General features: G+C 37.2%; 2 protein-coding genes across 2 annotated transcripts in view; both read right to left on the reverse strand.

Annotated features, from left to right (window-relative positions):
* Nucleotides 1-3,728: 3,728 nt before the first annotated feature.
* On the reverse strand, nt 3,729-11,198 carry LOC116732497 (uncharacterized). The gene is made up of 12 exons (XM_032582718.1): nt 10,787-11,198; nt 10,079-10,111; nt 8,553-8,831; nt 7,497-7,763; nt 6,674-6,925; nt 6,410-6,535; nt 6,244-6,259; nt 6,085-6,167; nt 5,808-5,852; nt 5,124-5,184; nt 4,685-4,733; nt 3,729-4,396 (listed from the first exon to the last, which is right to left on the reverse strand). Exons 1-11 carry the CDS (start codon nt 10,821-10,823, stop codon nt 4,724-4,726), a joined length of 1,209 nt encoding a protein of 402 aa, XP_032438609.1. The 5' UTR covers nt 10,824-11,198; the 3' UTR covers nt 3,729-4,396; nt 4,685-4,723.
* Nucleotides 11,199-11,852: 654 nt separating this feature from the next.
* The window catches only part of LOC116732480 (Fc receptor-like protein 5), a 126,088-nt gene continuing 120,980 nt past the window's right edge, over nt 11,853-16,960 (reverse strand). Inside the window, exons 27-29 of the mRNA XM_032582695.1 lie at nt 14,306-14,362; nt 12,780-12,836; nt 11,853-12,502 (exon numbers count right to left, since the gene is read on the reverse strand). Of these exons, the coding sequence (XP_032438586.1) occupies nt 12,423-12,502; nt 12,780-12,836; nt 14,306-14,362 (194 nt within the window). The 3' untranslated portion in view covers nt 11,853-12,422. The remainder of the gene's footprint in view (nt 12,503-12,779; nt 12,837-14,305; nt 14,363-16,960) is intronic.

A 16,960-nucleotide genomic window follows, 5' to 3' on the forward strand; every position in this document is an offset into this window, starting at 1 on the left:
GGGTGGGTAATCTGAACTGTTGTTCGGCCCATAAGCACAAACAACAGTCAAGACCCATCCCCCCACATGTAGGTGGAGGGAGGTTACCCTCTCGTTCACCGGAGTAAACCCCAACGTACAGGCGCCGAGATGGGGAGCGACAAGTATGCCCACTCCTGCCTGGCACCTCTCACCGTGGACAACTCCAGAGTGGAGTCCAGCCCCTCTCAAGGAGACCGGTTCCAGAACCAGAGCCATGTCGAAGTGAGACCGACTATTTCTAGCCGGAACCTCTCAACCTCACACACTAGCTATGGCTCCTTCCCCCTCAGAGAGGTGACATTCCACGTCCCAAGAGCCGAAATAGGTTTTCTCCGTAAGGTGTCTGGGCTCTCCCATAGAGATAGGGTGAGAAGCTCAGTCATCCGGGAGAGACTCAGAGTAGAGCTGCTCCTTCACGTCGAGAGGAGCCAGTTAAGGTGGCTCGGGCATCTGGTCAGGATGCCTCCTGGACGCCTCCTTGGTGAGGTGTTCCGGGCACGTCCCACTGGGAGGAAGCCCCGAGGAAGACCCAGGACACGCTGGAGGGACTATGTCTCTCGGCTGGCCTGGGAACGCCTTCAGACTCCCCCAGAGGACATGGAACAAGTGGCTGGAGAGAAGGAAGTCTGGACCTCCCTTCTTAAGTTGCTACCCCCATTACCACCCCCGGATAAGCGGAAGAAAATGAATGGATGAAATCAATGGACAGTTGTAATTACAATTCCCTTACACTTTACGCAAGTTTTTTTTACTGCTCATTAACATATCCATCCATATCCATATCCCTGACTCCATGTTTGTTCTTTGGGAATATTGGAAAAATCGTTACCTGGGACATTATTCTCTTCTGGGGTACTGTCTCCTAATGCCGTTTTCGCTGACTATGATCTCTGCCATACTAAAAATCAGGAGGAGCGTGACAGATGTAACATGCTGTCAGTCAAAATAAGGTACAACAAGAATTTTTACCGTGACATCTGCGCGAACGTTTGCTCATTTCAGAGCGACATCTTTGCTCTTCATTGAAAATGTTGCAGCCGGGTAAGATTGGTGCTCTTTGGACCTTGGGAGATTCGTGAAGTTTGGTGAAATTGTCCCCTCGGACAGATCTCTTTTCATGGGTCCGGTCTTCTAATGCCGCTTTCGTCAGAGCAGAAGATGAGTTTTTAGACTCAACTGTCTTCTTTTCAGAGCAAACGTTCGCAGCTGGGGACGTTTGCTCATTTGGAAGATTGGTGAAATCGTTCCCTAGGACAGATCTGTCTTGATGGGTCCTCTAATGCCACTTTTGTCAGAGGAGAAGTTGAGTTTTTAGACTCAACTGCCTCCTTTTTATCACAACCTTCCCCAGCCAGAGAAGTTTGTTCTTTGGAAAAAATTGAGAAATCTTTCCCTAGGAGGGCAGTCTCTACGTGGGTATTGTCTTCTAATGTCTTTCGTCAAAGCAAAAGTTGAGTTGTCAGACTGAAGTGTCTGAACACTCACACAATGGCCTGATAAGTCACAACAAACTGCCCCAGCTGAGGAAGTTTGTTCTTTAGAAAGATTGGAGAAATAGTACCCTACTACAGCAGTCTCTTCAAGGGTATTGTCTTCTGAAAACTCACAGCAAACTTTCCCGGCATTTTCCCTGGCCAGAGAAGTTTGCTTCCCAGCCGGAAAAGGATTGAAAAGATATGCGTCAATAACATCGTAGTCAGTGCACTCGTCCTGAGAGCTAATCATTTCAAATTTGATACCAGGAAGTAGTTTGTTAAAAACTTTCCTCACTCCTGTAGTAATCAAATATCCAGTGCCAAAAGTCAAGGGGGAAGAAAAAGGTGACTAAGACCTTTTCCATACTAAAGATCCTTGCAAAACACCGTGCTAAGGGTCAAAGAGCTGCTTGTATATCACCTGATGTTTTGAGATGGAAGCATTCATAGCCCCAGATGTTCTTTGATCTATGACATACAGTAGATCTATATCATAGAAGAGGTCATAGCTACAATGAGCTCACTGTAGTTCTGGGGAAATGTCTTGCTTCTGATCATTGCTATGGAAATGGTCAGGTCAGTTCTGCATGACTCAAACTATTAACCCTTTGCAACTGAGTCACTTAATCATTCGAGGTGAATGATTAATCATGAAGAACGTTGGAAGTGTATATTTCAGGAGGCTAGGGATTAAAACAGGGATTTTAATAGTTAAATATTAAGTTTAGATTGACAATGGTATATTAAAACCATTAATTTAAGTAGGGTTTTTCATCATTCTATCAGGCTTAACATTTTGAATCATACTTGACTTAAAAATATCTTAAAAGTAAAATTAAATGTAACTTACAGGCATTTGCTGCTGCTGTTGTTGTAAAACGTGGCAAGAAATTTTGCCTGCTTGGAGAAGAGCTACGAAGAAATAATTTTGGTTTAATAATTTTATAACTGTTAGGACAGAGGAGGGCTGAGTTGGCAGTTAGAAAACTACAATGATGGTAGAGCTCTGACTGACTACAGAAGGAGGCTGACTGTTAGAACTACAGACACGGCAGAATGTTTTGGGCATTATAGAACTTATTTAACCCAACCACTGTTACACGTGGGATTAGTTTGGCCCTTTGAAATGAAGCTTACTGAAAATTTCAAAATAAAAGCCTTGACAATTTTTACATCAAGTACTTGCTCTTTTGGGCATTTTATAACTGATTTACCCCAACCACTGTTATACATGGGATTAGTGTTGCCATTTAAACGAAGCTTACTGAAAATTTAAAAATAAAAGCCTTAATATTCCTCTCAGGTTAGTGCACCACCATAGGGGGTGCACAATAATATTAGATTGTATTATTTTTACCTCTCAGGTTAGTGCGCTGCCTTGCACAGCAAGGAAATGCATTAGCACAAATATCAGCATTTCATTTCTTTTCCCCAACATAAGCATTTTAGCTATTTCTTATATAGTACATTAGCTATGTTTAGTATACTAAATGGAGGAAGTGAATGTAAGATAACATGCTAGTGATACCCACATGCTACTCACAGCACTCATGCTAACATCAACATTTTGACTAATTTTAGCTTATGCATTAATTTTAACATACTGAATGTTGCAGGTCCATGTTAGTCAACATTCTTGTGATTCTCCACATGCTACTTTGTAATTTTTTAGCTAAGCTTAGCATTGATGCTAATTTTTAGCATCAGAACGCTGGGTCCAAACCGACCGGCACACTTTGGCAGGCCCCGGTTAAATTTCTTTAGGAATTTTCTAGTTCTTTGATCTACAATCTTCAGGATCCACTTTAAAGTTAAGCAGTGGGTTTCATGTAAAATCAACCTTTTGACCTTTATGTCAACTTATGTTTTTCTCACATTGAAAACAATTGCAGAGTTCCATGTGACAGTGAATTTGTGAAGGGAAAAAAAAGATTATGGTGATGGCAGGGAGGCCTTCCAACTTTAAAAAACTTGTAGCTCATCACCAAAGATAAAAACTCAAATTACCTGCAGAAACACCCAAAAAGTCAATCAGCGATTATAAAAATGCTTTTTTAATAGCTGTTGGTATCACTTTACAAAAAACTTTTTGTTTGAAGGAAAATATCTAAATCTACCAAACGTGGAAATAATTTGAAGCCTGACTGTATAAGAAAAGTTACATTTTTCTTTTTTTGAAAGAATAATACACTCAGCATAGAATTAGGATAAATATTAATTAAACATTATCAGTAAACATGTTTACATACTTTTATTTAGCATGATGACTCCTTACATGTATGCCAGGTGTAATAAAATGGAAAATATCAAAGTGTCATGGCTTTCTTAAGTTGTTGTTTGTGTATGTTTTTGCATTTCACATTTCAAAATCATGCATCCAGTGAGTTTGTAATTAATAATAATTGTAAGTATGGAGTTAAAGATGGTCAAAAATAAAAATACACACAAATATTTTTACATCTAAGTAATATGTGTTTTTCTGCATGCAAATAGAATAAACAGAGCTAATAATATATCTTTACACCAAACATAGAAATGAATTTTCTTGAACAATAAACATGAGAAGTGCTGCATTTTTAAAGGACATGCTGTTATGTTAAAATAAAACCTGAGCCAAGTGATTTCAGTCCAGACAAAACTTTAAATTGTATCTGTTCCAATTTCTGTACATATTTGTGTTTGTATTCCAGAGCTACTTGCATCAGTTTCATAAAATGTTGACTAGCTCATCTTCATCCACAGACTTTTGTTAGAAACATTTGAGGATGTGGGATTTTTTCTTATGTTGCAATAATAAAAAACTCAATTCAGTTCAATCTGAACCAATAGAAAGTTAAAATGCAATTTTGTAAACTTTCTTGATCTGATTTCAGAATAAACTGCAGCAGGACTCCACTTTCCTGTAGAGAAAAAGTGTGACAATGTAACACATGTTCTTGTTTTGTCATCATTTGCAAAAACGATTTCAACCATGAAAACTTTACAGCAAATTTTCAAAGATTGACAATATATATATATTTTTTATTTTACTCTATATTATAAAGTAGCAGCAAATTTTACCTCTGAATATGAAAATCAAATACAAAAAATACATATATATATTTATTCAATTAACAAATTACTTGCTATAAATTACATGAAAACACCTTGAATATTTACAAATTCATCTCAATGCAGAGTTCACATACCTTTTTGTTTTCTTTTCACTACAGTGATTCTTTTAGCATTCAATGGATTCTAAAACAAAAACCAGATCTCAGTATTTTTAGAGCACACAGATCATCTGTAGCAGATATTATTTGGTTTGAATATGCAGATGCTGTGATGAACTGAAATCAGCAGAGTAGTTCTACTTTATGTTGAAAACAAATCACCAACATTTCTCATGCTATCAACAAACAAATGTTTCCACAGAGAAACCAAACTATTGATGCAGATGAGAGTCAGTTATCTAGAACTCTGGTTTCCTGATCTGACTGGTTCTGCTGATTTCTACTTGTAGCATGTAGATGCTCAAAGGGCAGATTGTCTGAACTGCATGTTGAGTTTTAGTAGCATGTAGTAGAGCTGCTATGAGGTCACATTTCAGTGAAAACATTAACTGGAGCCGCAGCTGAACGCACCTACCTGTGTTTTCTGTTGTTCATATTTATGTAAACATGATCGTCCTCTGGATTACCAGGCCTCCCTGTCAATCATCAGAAATAACAAAAAAGAATATTTAAGGTGAAGCAGGGATCAAATTAATACAATGATATGTATAGATGGATATAATCTGCATAACAAAAAGGTATCTTTAAAGAAACAGGCGGAAGCAAAAACAACAATTTTCCCCAAAGCAAAGCCCTGAGGAACACCAAACTAGACAGGAATGGTATCTGTAAGTACATGGAGCCATTGATTGAACTTTTAACTACTGCACTTCAGTCAACAGTATTTAAAGCTCAGGTCTAAAATCAGATCTAACATAAGGAGCAGAACGTTGACCTTCATCACTCTACATCAAACTATCATTTGAAACTCCAGGAAAAGCTGGAAGATGATTGGTATTTACAAAACTCTGACTGAAAATAGTCCAGAATAAGATGTTGATCAAGAGGTTCTGTCTGCTTGACTACAATTGTTCCTAAAATCCTGGCCAGAAAAAAAAAAGCTTTTTTCTACTGAAAATCCAAATCATGTGTAGAGCAGGTGGATTACAGCATTTATTTTATTTTTTTCAGATAAAACAGTATGTGACCCAAAGCTAGTGAAGCATTAACTATTATGGTTAGTACAGTAGGACCAATACTGAATAGAAATAAAACTTACTATTGTTAGAGTCTGACTGGATTGTCTCATACTCAGAAGTATCACCTGCAAAATAATATAAAGGTCAAGTTGAAAATTACAGCATGAATTTAAGCAGATTAGTATTAAGTCTGTCACAAATATAACCAAATAAAAGCTTTACGGTACATTACAAGTTTATGATAAAGTTATACTTTGAAAATTGAGTTTTTTCCTATAGTTTATGTTTAAATCTTTGAAAAATCCCCACTGAGTAGCAGGAGAATACACTTTGTAAATGAACAACAGAGTTACTAACCGTGTAGCAGAGAGTTGTAAACTTGACTCTCTCTCTGGTTGAGTCCTTGATTTGTGGAGGAGCTCTGACTGCTGCCCTCTGACCTAAATTATGTAAAAGTTAAACTGAAATTAAATTCAATGAAGGATTGTTGAGAAAAGTAAATTCCAGCGTACTGACCTGATGCACCATGAATCTGTGGACGAGAAGAAAAAAGTACATTTGTTGCATTATGGTGAAAAGTTTTTTATCCTCAGTTTTGTTTAACAGCTAAATAAATTCAAATCATTTAATTTTTACGTATCACTGTATGTCCCACAACAGCATGAGAAGAAAAAAGTCTCACTTCTGGACTGACTGTATCGCCACCATGTCAGCAGGAGAATAATGAGAATAAAGAGAACGACTCCAACAACTGGTCCAACGATCAACATCACAGGAAATGAAGAGCTGGCAGGACTGGGCACAGTAACTGGAAAAAAGAAACATTGGAAATAAGAAAACATCTGTATAAAATCAAAATGGAAAAAAATGCCATTGGCTCCGTTTACCATTCTCTTTAGAAAATTGTTTAAAAAGAAAATCCATCACATATTTTAATCCTCCTCACCTCTAACAGACATCCAGCTCTGTAGTGACTCCTCTCTTGAATGTTGACATTTGTAGAAACCTTCATCTGACTTTGACACTGCAGAGATCTTCAGCTCCCCTCTACTGCCATTGTTGATGAGTTTATTATTGTGATAGAAAAATACATTGGAGAGAAGATTTTGTTTTTTATCTCTGCAGCTCAGAGTAACAGGATCTCCTTCAGTCACAGGATGAACAGGGCTCACCAGGATTGTATTATTCAAAAGACTGTCTGTAAAACAGTCAGATAAAATTACATTTCAGGCATTAGTTTCAAAGTCAGAGCTGTCATTGAAGAAAAGATTTTACATTTACATAAATCAGAACATATTTCGATTTCAGATAAATTATCTGCAGTGGATGTTTAAAAAAGTGACTTATAAATAATCACTAAAACACAAATGATCTTGTGCATTTAAAAACAACTGAATTTGATCGTCATGAAGTAAAACATAGAAGCTCCAGTTTTATAAAGAATCCATATGTTGGAAGTAAATGTTTATGTGCTGTTGAATGTAATTTTTTTGACATTTCACAGATTTATACTATAGAAGTGCTTAGTTGTTGCCATCTAGTGGCGGAATTTATGTACTTCATTTAAGAGTCTGCCATTTTTGATGTCATAAAAAGCAGACAAGCATGGTTTTCTCTCAGTAACAACGCAACTTCGATTTACTTGGTCTTTGAAAGCACTGTTGGTATGTATTCAATTTTGCAATGGATATTTTGTTGATTAACATTCTGCATGAAATGTATACAATAGAAAAGAATACGAAAGAATAGGTTTATAAATCATAACCTACCATGTACAGTGATGTTCACTGCATTGCTGAACTCTCCTGATCCAGACTCACACCAGTAAACTCTACTAACAGACAAGTTTATCTTGAAGGTACATGTAGATCCAGTCATTGTCCCCCAGGTGGAGCAGGCTGACAGTTGTCCTGTTTCTGTTAACCTCAACACTCTCCACTCAGGAGAGTTTCCCTCACAGCTCACAGACACAAAGTCAGATTTGAAGTGTTGAACTCTGTCAGGATTCACTGAGAGAGAAGCTGCTGGACGAGGATCTGGGAAATAAATATAGAAAGACATTTAATCTAGAATAAAGCTGAAAACAGATTCTCCAAATCATCTATTGCTTTAGTGTTAAATATCAATATTATCATGGCAATTAATCAACCAAAATATTTTCAACAAAAACCTGTCTCAAGTGAGAAAAAACTGCAGTATTCATAAGTGTCATAATTTGAGTTTTCCTGTGTCTATTTTAAGTTTCTGTGTCCTCTGAGTCTCCGTGTTGTCCTGTCTTCCCCTTGATTGTTCCCAGGTGCGTCTCGTTCCCTGATTACCTCCTGTGTATTTAATGTCACCTCTGTTTCTGTGTCTTTGTCGGGTCCTAGTCTCGTCTTGTCTGACCTGTCTATCTGTCCTGCTGTCCATTCATGTTTCCAGTTGCTACCAGCTTGAGCCTTAGCTTTCTGCTCAGCTGTGCTGCCTGGTTTTTTGGACTTTGTACTTTGGACGTCGTTAAACATCATCATTGTCGCACATCGACCTTGGTCCTCAGCATCTGCTTCACCACTCACACCACAACTCATGACAATAAGTGATCCACTATTTTTCAAATCCTTCAGCCTTTACTTTTCACCTTTTCATTTTATGTTTTTTATTGCTGCTTTGAATTTAAAATTCAACAATGTTTGAAAACCCAGATAAAACTTTGACATTTCTTCTTTACTTTGATAATGAATACAACAACTTTAAATTACTGCTACGGATAAAGTACATGGCTAAGTAGAAATAATGTAAAAAGATCATTACTTGCTCATTGAAAGGAGACGCACAGATAAACTGACCTGCTGACCAGACAAAACTTGGATCTCTGTATTTTGGTTTTCCATTTCCTGCTTTACACACATAACCTGCTGTGCTAGTGAGTCCATGAACAATGTAGAAATTCTCATCAGTCCCATCAGAGCTGCCAGGCAGCAGCTCATAGCTGTAGGATCTGGTTGATGGATCATAAACAGCTTTGTACCAGAAGAACCTGGTTCCTGCAGGTGGATGTTCAACCTCACAGATCAGAGTCACTGAGGCTCCAGGACTCAGCCATGATGGAGACACAGAGAGTTGATCTGTTGGAGAGTCACATTGATTTGTTCAACACTGTCACTCTTCAAATAGTCAAGTATTATAATATTTCTATATAACCTAAAGGCTTCAATTTAAAGAAAAATAGTCTGACACACTAGAATATTTTTTAGAGTTGTAGCATATTAAAAAAGATTTGTAATGCATCCTAAATCCATTTTTAAAAAAACATTTTAAAATGTTTATTTCATTTTCTTGCCTCAGAATGAACTCAGAGAGAAAATGTTATTGTTTGTATCTTACTCTTACATCCTATTTTTATTATCTATTCTTGCATAACTATCAATAGTTATATATATATATATCAGAGGCCAGTTTGGTGTCAGGGTCACAGTGGCTCGTTTGGGAACTGTTGACATAAACAACATAATGTATTAGTTTAAGAGAAACAAATTAAAAGGGTAACACTGTATTTGACGGGCTGTGGATAAGACTGTAATGACACCGTCATGAACATGAGTAAGTCTTCATGAATATTTTTTTGTTGTCATAAAGTGTCATTCAGCAAATTGTGACACTTTTAATACAAAGTTGACATTATTCAAAATGTCTTTGTTATGACAACTTGACATTAACCAAGAAATCATGATCTGACATGAATTTGTTATAAAAGTATTACTGATAAATTTATCAGAATCATAAAGTCTCATGATTCACCTCATGACACTTTATGACAACAGTCAAAAATATTCATGAAGACTTACTCATGTTCATGACAGATGTTATGTCATGCTTATGACGATGTCACATCAACACTACTACCAGCGCTCGATTTATTCTAACCATAAAACAACTCTTATCTGTCAAACATTTGATGTCAATCTTCACAAAAATAGACAGGGACATATAAACATAAAAAAAAGACTCATACATCTGCAGTACAAAAATAGAAAACAGCCAAACAAGAGCAACAGTTCACCACACATAAAATGAAAAGATTTCAGATTAAAAAGCCAAAAGATAATAAAATATATTGCTGCTACCGAATCACTGGACCAGTTGATGAAGATTTTGTAGTGACACTCTTCTCATAATGCCCACTTAATCTTTTTGGGTTACTTAGGTAAAGTTGTTATTAAGATAATTAAAGTTTTCCTACACCTTCTTGTTTCTGTTGTGAACAAACGACCTAGTAATGTAGCTTTACAGAACTAGAAGCTTTTCAATTTGCACCAACAGTTAAAGAGAAGCTACATTTACATTCATGTTACATTCAAGAAATGTGTCTCACCTTGGGCGAATCCTCTGATGACTGAACTGAACACTGTACATAAAACAGACACATTTATGAAAAAGTCAGGACAAAGGAAAAGTTAACATATCAAAGACAAACTGATAAGTTAAGGCATTTCAAAAATCTTTTCTTTTCCAATTATATATGTTACTTGTTTTATCTCTTATTTAGAAATATTTAGTTCATTAGTCATCCACTATCAGGAGGGGTAAACCCCGGGCAAGTCTCCAGTCCATCGCAGGGAAAATAGTAAAGGGCTTTGAACTTGCTTTATCAACTTCAGAGGCCCTCAAAGCTCTTCACACTACTCATTCACACACACACACACACACACACCCACACACACCCACACACACACGCTGATGGTGACAAGCGCCACTAGATAGTAGCCCCAGCTGCCCTGGGGCAGTCTGACGGAGGCGAGGCTGCCATGCAGCGGCGCCACCGGGCCCTCGGACACTTCACCAGGCAAGGCAGGTGAAGTGTTTGGCCCAAGGACACAACAACAGAGGCGAGTGGAACGGGAACCGAACCATCAAGCCGGACATGTGGGCAGAATAGGACCCGGAGGGAAACCACGCTTGCACTGAGAGAACATGTAAACTCCATGCAGAAAGACCTGAGCCGGGTTGTAAGGCAACAGTGCTGCCACTGTGACACCCCGTTTATCAGTCATGTATTTTTAAAGTTAATAAATTTACTTACAGAATAGCACGTAAAGCCAAGCGTGTCCCATCCTCATCTCGACCTACTGAACAACTATAACCAGGAAGCCTTCTAGCTTGTGAAAAAAGAGAAGTTTCGGGTATTCTTCTTCTTCTTCTTCTTCAGAACAGCTTGCGTGTTTCCTTCCCATTACTCAAACTCTGCAGCAGTTATTCAATATATCTATACTTCCTGTCCGCCGCCCTCGTAGCTTGGTGATGTTAAGTGTGAGGTCTGAAAAATATGTGTAATCTATGACAGTTTTCATGGTGCTGTGGTCTATGTGTAGAGTCATGGTGACAAACAGAGCAGATGAAGGAGTGAACTACTTTGAATTTACAAGCGTGGCTTTTTAGGCACAACAGCAGACATTATTGAAGTCAATTATTTTAAGTTGTGAACAATTTAGAGGGTCACACTGGAGGAAGAATAAGGGAGAAGATTAATACGACATCTTTGACAGAAACCAATTAGATTATATTATATCTGATAATACTGCTACCTTACGGTGTTTCTTCCACCTTTACTCTAGAAAGCTTTGAGTTCAGCGCGCGTGAGCCGAACGAGCAGCGTGACGTTTGACGCTTACGTTGGTTCCCGTTCCTCCGTATTCTGAAGTCTTTATCACGTAAATACCAGAGCAGTGGGCCCTTCTCTGCAACATCACTTTCCAAATCGTCCAGTTTGAGTCAACGGCTGCGCGCGCGCACGATCCGCGCAGAGTTACAGAAGTTCAGAGATGCGCGCGACCACGAGCCGCGACAGCGCGCGAGACCAAGGCGCGGGCTCTAGCGCCCTGTTCAATGCGGCTACAATAAACCTATACGAGCTTCATATGAGTCATCTACGTCACATTGATGCGTTAAAACCACATGTTGAATGTGACGTGAATGTTTCTCCTCTGAACGCTGTTAGTGAAATAAAGACGTTGCTCTGTAGTCACAGCTGCGTTGCATTGTGGGAGCTGTCCAGTGCTGAAACAGGCACCGACAGGCAATACTGCTAGGACCTCAAAATGGTGTTAGTGTTTTCTTTTTTTTTTTACAAACAAATAAAAAACAAAATATACATTAAAATGGGACATATTTTATTTATTTATTAAATGTAACATGTTTGTAAAAAAAAAAAATAAATAAAGACAGCTTAGCTGTTTTTAAAGCTTAATCTAAATAGTAACATCATTTATTTTTTCATCTTTTAACTTCAGCCAATTATTCCCATCTTTTGTCTTCAGCATTGAAGAAATAGGAAACAACAAACATTACATTAAGAGCACATAGAAAAATCATGAAAAAGTCCACAGTGCTTAGACTGCGATATAATACAATGCTATAGTTAATTTAAAAAAGACAGACTTTAATACTGATACCCTTACAGTATCATTTTTACCTAATACAGTTAGATATGTTTTAATTGTGCAATAGAGGAAATAAATTATCATATATTTCACACTTTTGCAGCATTTTGGATCAGAGACATATATTAATTATATTTAAAAGTACCAAAATAGATATTCTATGAAGCATGAAGCATGTACATGAACTTCTAAGCATATTATCCATCCATTTTCTTACACCCTTTTCCCTAGTGGGGAATATATATACATATATATAAAAGAGAAAGAGAGCATGGTGTGCTACAAGGCAGATTCATCTTCCAGAGTTGCTCCTGATTTGATTTCAGAATAAACTGATTCATCTGTTGCTGCAGGTTTTTCTGTGAATGAAGATAATTAGCATTAATGATAACAAAATCAACAAGCAGGAATTTAATTCCTAGAGTCATACTGATCCTAACATTGTCCAAATGCAAAGCTTACGCCATTAGTTATAAAGTATTGTATATAGAAGAAAATTTGCAAAGTCATACATCCAAAATGCTAAAAAGGGTGACTAGATCTGGGAATTAGGGTGAAAATATCTCACTAATTTACAAACTAAAATGATTTGATTAAATATGTTGCATATGAGAAACTGAGTGCAAACCCTGTTACCTTTCCTGTGTTGCTTGACTTTCTTCTTATTGATTTCAGCGTAAGTTGGAGCGAGTTCTGAAACAGGAAACTCATTTAATCAAACACAGGAACGTTTTACAGCTACGTTTTACGCTACATTGTTTACCAAAAAAATGTTTTAAAAAGACAGTAAATTTATTTCAGATTCTGAAAAGCTGAGACCAAATTCAAGAGCAACAATAAGTTTTTTTTGTTTTAATAATGGACTGCATTTGGCAAAAGAAATATCCACCAGTGTGTCATCGCGAGGAAGTTAAAACTTCACAAAGGGAAAGGAAAATTTTCTTTTCACAATTTGCATCTGCGTGGCTACATGGGAGGGGCAATATGTTTAAAAACAATTGCTACACTGCAAACTGAGTCAGAAAGCTACTGAGAAAATTAACATGCAACAAAAGTTTTCATAAAACACGCAACACTGGCATTACCAGGGTTTTCGACCTCCCCCCTGAAGTCCTGAAAGAGGGTCAAAAGACCCTGAGTCCAAACTGACGACTCTGATGGCTCAAATTAGCATCCCTTCTTCAATTGTAAATGTGGCCGTTGACCGTCAGGCCAGAAGGTAGGAGTGTGAATAGTCCATGTTGGGGGTGGGTGCGATCTATGATGGAGGCAGCTCTACAGTAGACTCTCCTGTAGTTGCTCTTCAGTTTAGTTTTGAAGCGTACATGAAGTGTTTTTGGAGAGATGTGACCTTTTGCAGCTGATCCATGATGTTGTGCTGCATTATCCAGGTCATTTTGCCAAATGTACATAGAGTTTGCAAAACATACAATCTGTTTCAAGAAATATGCAAAGGTTTTTCTAAAAGAAATTAGTAATGTTTTTTCTTTTAAATAAAGCTAAGTGGGTTTAAAATGACAGTTTAGAAATAAACTAACCAAATTAATTGTGTTGATCCACCTCAAAAAAATCATGCAAAAAGTGTAAGCAAAAGAAATCTGGGAGACTTTGCACATGCAAATTTGCATGCAGCCTTTTGTGCTGTGGAGGATAAATAGGTGACTGCTTCACCTATTTAGTTCACAAGAACTAATGGCATTTATTTCAGTCATAATCTTGCGGGGGGTGACCAAGGTTCCATCACTATGTGACAGCTGGTCAGCAAACCTGGCAAACATGATTGACATGGCAGCACTGAATGCACATGTGCTTTATCAGGCATGCATTGGGGTGCAGGAGAGACGGGTGGACCTCCTGGTTGAGCTTGCAAAAGAGTTCGGTAACTCTCATGTGAGTGAGAAGAAGGCACACAAGGAGAAACTGCTTCGGCAACAACCTTCCACACCCAGCTCAGGCAAAAGGGCGATGCGTTGAGGCCATTACCAGGGTAATTACCAGGATAATGGCCTTATTTACAGAACAAAAGCGCCTGCTAGCTAAAATCCTTCAGGTCAGTCGACCCGTCTCTGGACTCCAAAGGTAGAAATGTTAAATGACCTTTCTCTGGTAATGCTGGTGTTTAAATATGTTGCATATGAGAAACTGAGTGCAAACCTTGTTACCTTTCCTGTGTTGCTTGACTTTCTTCTTATTGATTTCAGCGTAAGTTGGAGCGAGTTCTGAAACAAGAAACTCATTTAATCAAACACAGGAACGTTTTACAGCTACGTTTTACACTACATTGTTTACCTACGGAGCCCCCTAGGGGACATGGGGAATTTTTTTTCTTTTGCGTTACCGCGCAAAACTTTTGCGTTACCTCGCAAAACTGTACTGGTCAGTTATGCAGCATAATTGAATACTGCAAGCCTTTCTTATGGTGGGCGCCGTACTTTCTGCTTTAATATAAGGTTATGTGAGGTTTTTCCATGAATGTCTTGTTAATAGTAAAAACTGTTTGGTGCAAAACACTGATTGAAAATCAATTTTTTTTACTGCATGTTTATGTCTGTTAAGGCTAAGATGGAGCGGCACTGAAAGCAGCTCTTTAAACCATTCAGACTACGAACACAACAGAGACACAATCAAAACTGTCAGATGATTTATTACCCGCGATAATAACTCAGAAATAGTCCAAATTATAATGTATTTTTATTTCTTTCCTACTTACGGAAGGTTTCTGTTTATATCATAGGTTTGTGGTGCCTTTCTATCCTAAAGAAAGATATAAAACTTCAGATATTTCACAAAAAGATACTAACTTTTTATTATTAAAAACACGACAGACTAATGATGGTAAAGGGCCGCACTGGGTTAACTCGGGGAATCTCATCTGTCCGTGTATCAATCAGCTCCAAACCTCTTCTTTATTCTGTCACAATTATCGATTTATTCCATTTTGATGATTATGCTCCAAACTTTGCAAGGACTGACCACCCCGCTCACCGCTTCCTCATACACACAAAGCCAGTATCCTTCCCATTCATACCTGGTGACGTCACTCCCACATCGACACACCTAAGTGTGGTTGTTTGTGTATGTTTTTGCATTTCACATTTCAAAAACATACATCCAGTGAGTTTGTAATTAATAATAATTGTAAGTATGGAGTTAAAAATGGTCAAAAATAAAAATAAAAATTCACACAAATATTTTTACATCTAAGTAATATATGTTTTTCTGCATGCAAATAGAATAAACAGAGCTAATAATATATCTTTACACCAAACATAGAAATGAATTTTCTTGAACAATAAACATGAGAAGTGCTGCATTTTTAAAGGACATACTGTTATGTTAAAATAAAACCTGAGCCAAGTGATTTCAGTCCAGACAAAACTTTAAATTGTATCTGTTCCAATTTCTGTACATATTTGTGTTTGTATTCCAGAGCTACTTGCATCAGTTTCATAAAATGTTGACTAGCTCATCTTCATCCACAGACTTTTGTTAGAAACATTTGAGGATGTGGGATTTTTTCTTATGTTGCAATAATAAAAAACTCAATTCAGTTCAATCTGAACCAATAGAAAGTTAAAATGCAATTTTGTAAACTTTCCTGATCTGATTTCAGAATAAACTGCAGCAGGACTCCACTTTCCTGTAGAGAAAAAGTGTGACAATGTAACACATGTTCTTGTTTTGTCATCATTTGTAAAAACAATTTCAACCATGAAAACCTTACAGCAAATTTTCAAAGATTGACAATATATATATATATATTTATTTTACTCTATATTATAAAGTAGCAGCAAATTTTACCTCTGAATATGAAAATCAAATACAAAAAATACATATATATATTTATTCAATTAACAAATTACTGGCTGTAAATTACATGAAAACACTTTCAATATTTACAAATTCATCTCAATGCAGAGTTCACATACCTTTTTGTTTTCTTTTCACTACAGTGATTCTTTTAGCTTTCAATGGATTCTAAAACAAAAACCAGATCTCAGTATTTTTAGAGCACACAGATCATCGGTAGCAGATATTATTTGGTTTGAATATGCAGATGCTGTGATGAACTGAAATCAGCAGAGTAGTTCTACTTTATGTTGAAAACAAATCACCAACATTTCTCATGCAATCAACAAACAAATGTTCCCACAGAGAAACCAAACTATTGATGCAGATGAGAGTCAGTTATTTAGAACTCTGGTTTTCTAATCTGACTGGTTCTGCTGATTTCTACTTGTAGCATGTAGATGCTCAAAGGGCAGATTGTCTGAACTGCATGTTGAGTTTTAGTAGCATGTAGTAGAGCTGCTATGAGGTCACATTTCAGTGAAAACATTAACTGGAGCCGCAGCTGAACGCACCTACCTGTGTTTTCTGTTGTTCATATTTATGTAAACATGATCGTCCTCTGGATTACCAGGCCTCCCTGTCAATCATCAGAAATAACAAAAAAGAATATTTAAGGTGAAGCAGGGATCAAATTAATACAATGAAATGTATAGATGGATATAATTTGCATAACAAAAAGGTATCTTTAAGGGAACAGGCGGAAGCAAAAACAACAATGTTCCCCAAAGCAGAGCCCTGAGGAACACCAAACTAGACAGGAATGGTATCTGTAAGTAGATGGAGCCATTGATTGAATTTTTAACTACTGCACTTCAGTCAACAGTATTTAAAGCTCAGGTCTGAAATCAGATCTAACATAAGGAGCAGAACGTTGACCTTCATCACTCTACATCAAACTATCATTTGAAACTCCAGGAAAAGCTGCTACATGATTGAAATTTACAAAACTCTGACTGAAAATAGTC

The sequence above is a fragment of the Xiphophorus hellerii genome, chromosome 14 (genome assembly GCF_003331165.1).
Source record: "Xiphophorus hellerii strain 12219 chromosome 14, Xiphophorus_hellerii-4.1, whole genome shotgun sequence".
Lineage (NCBI taxonomy): Eukaryota > Metazoa > Chordata > Actinopteri > Cyprinodontiformes > Poeciliidae > Xiphophorus > Xiphophorus hellerii.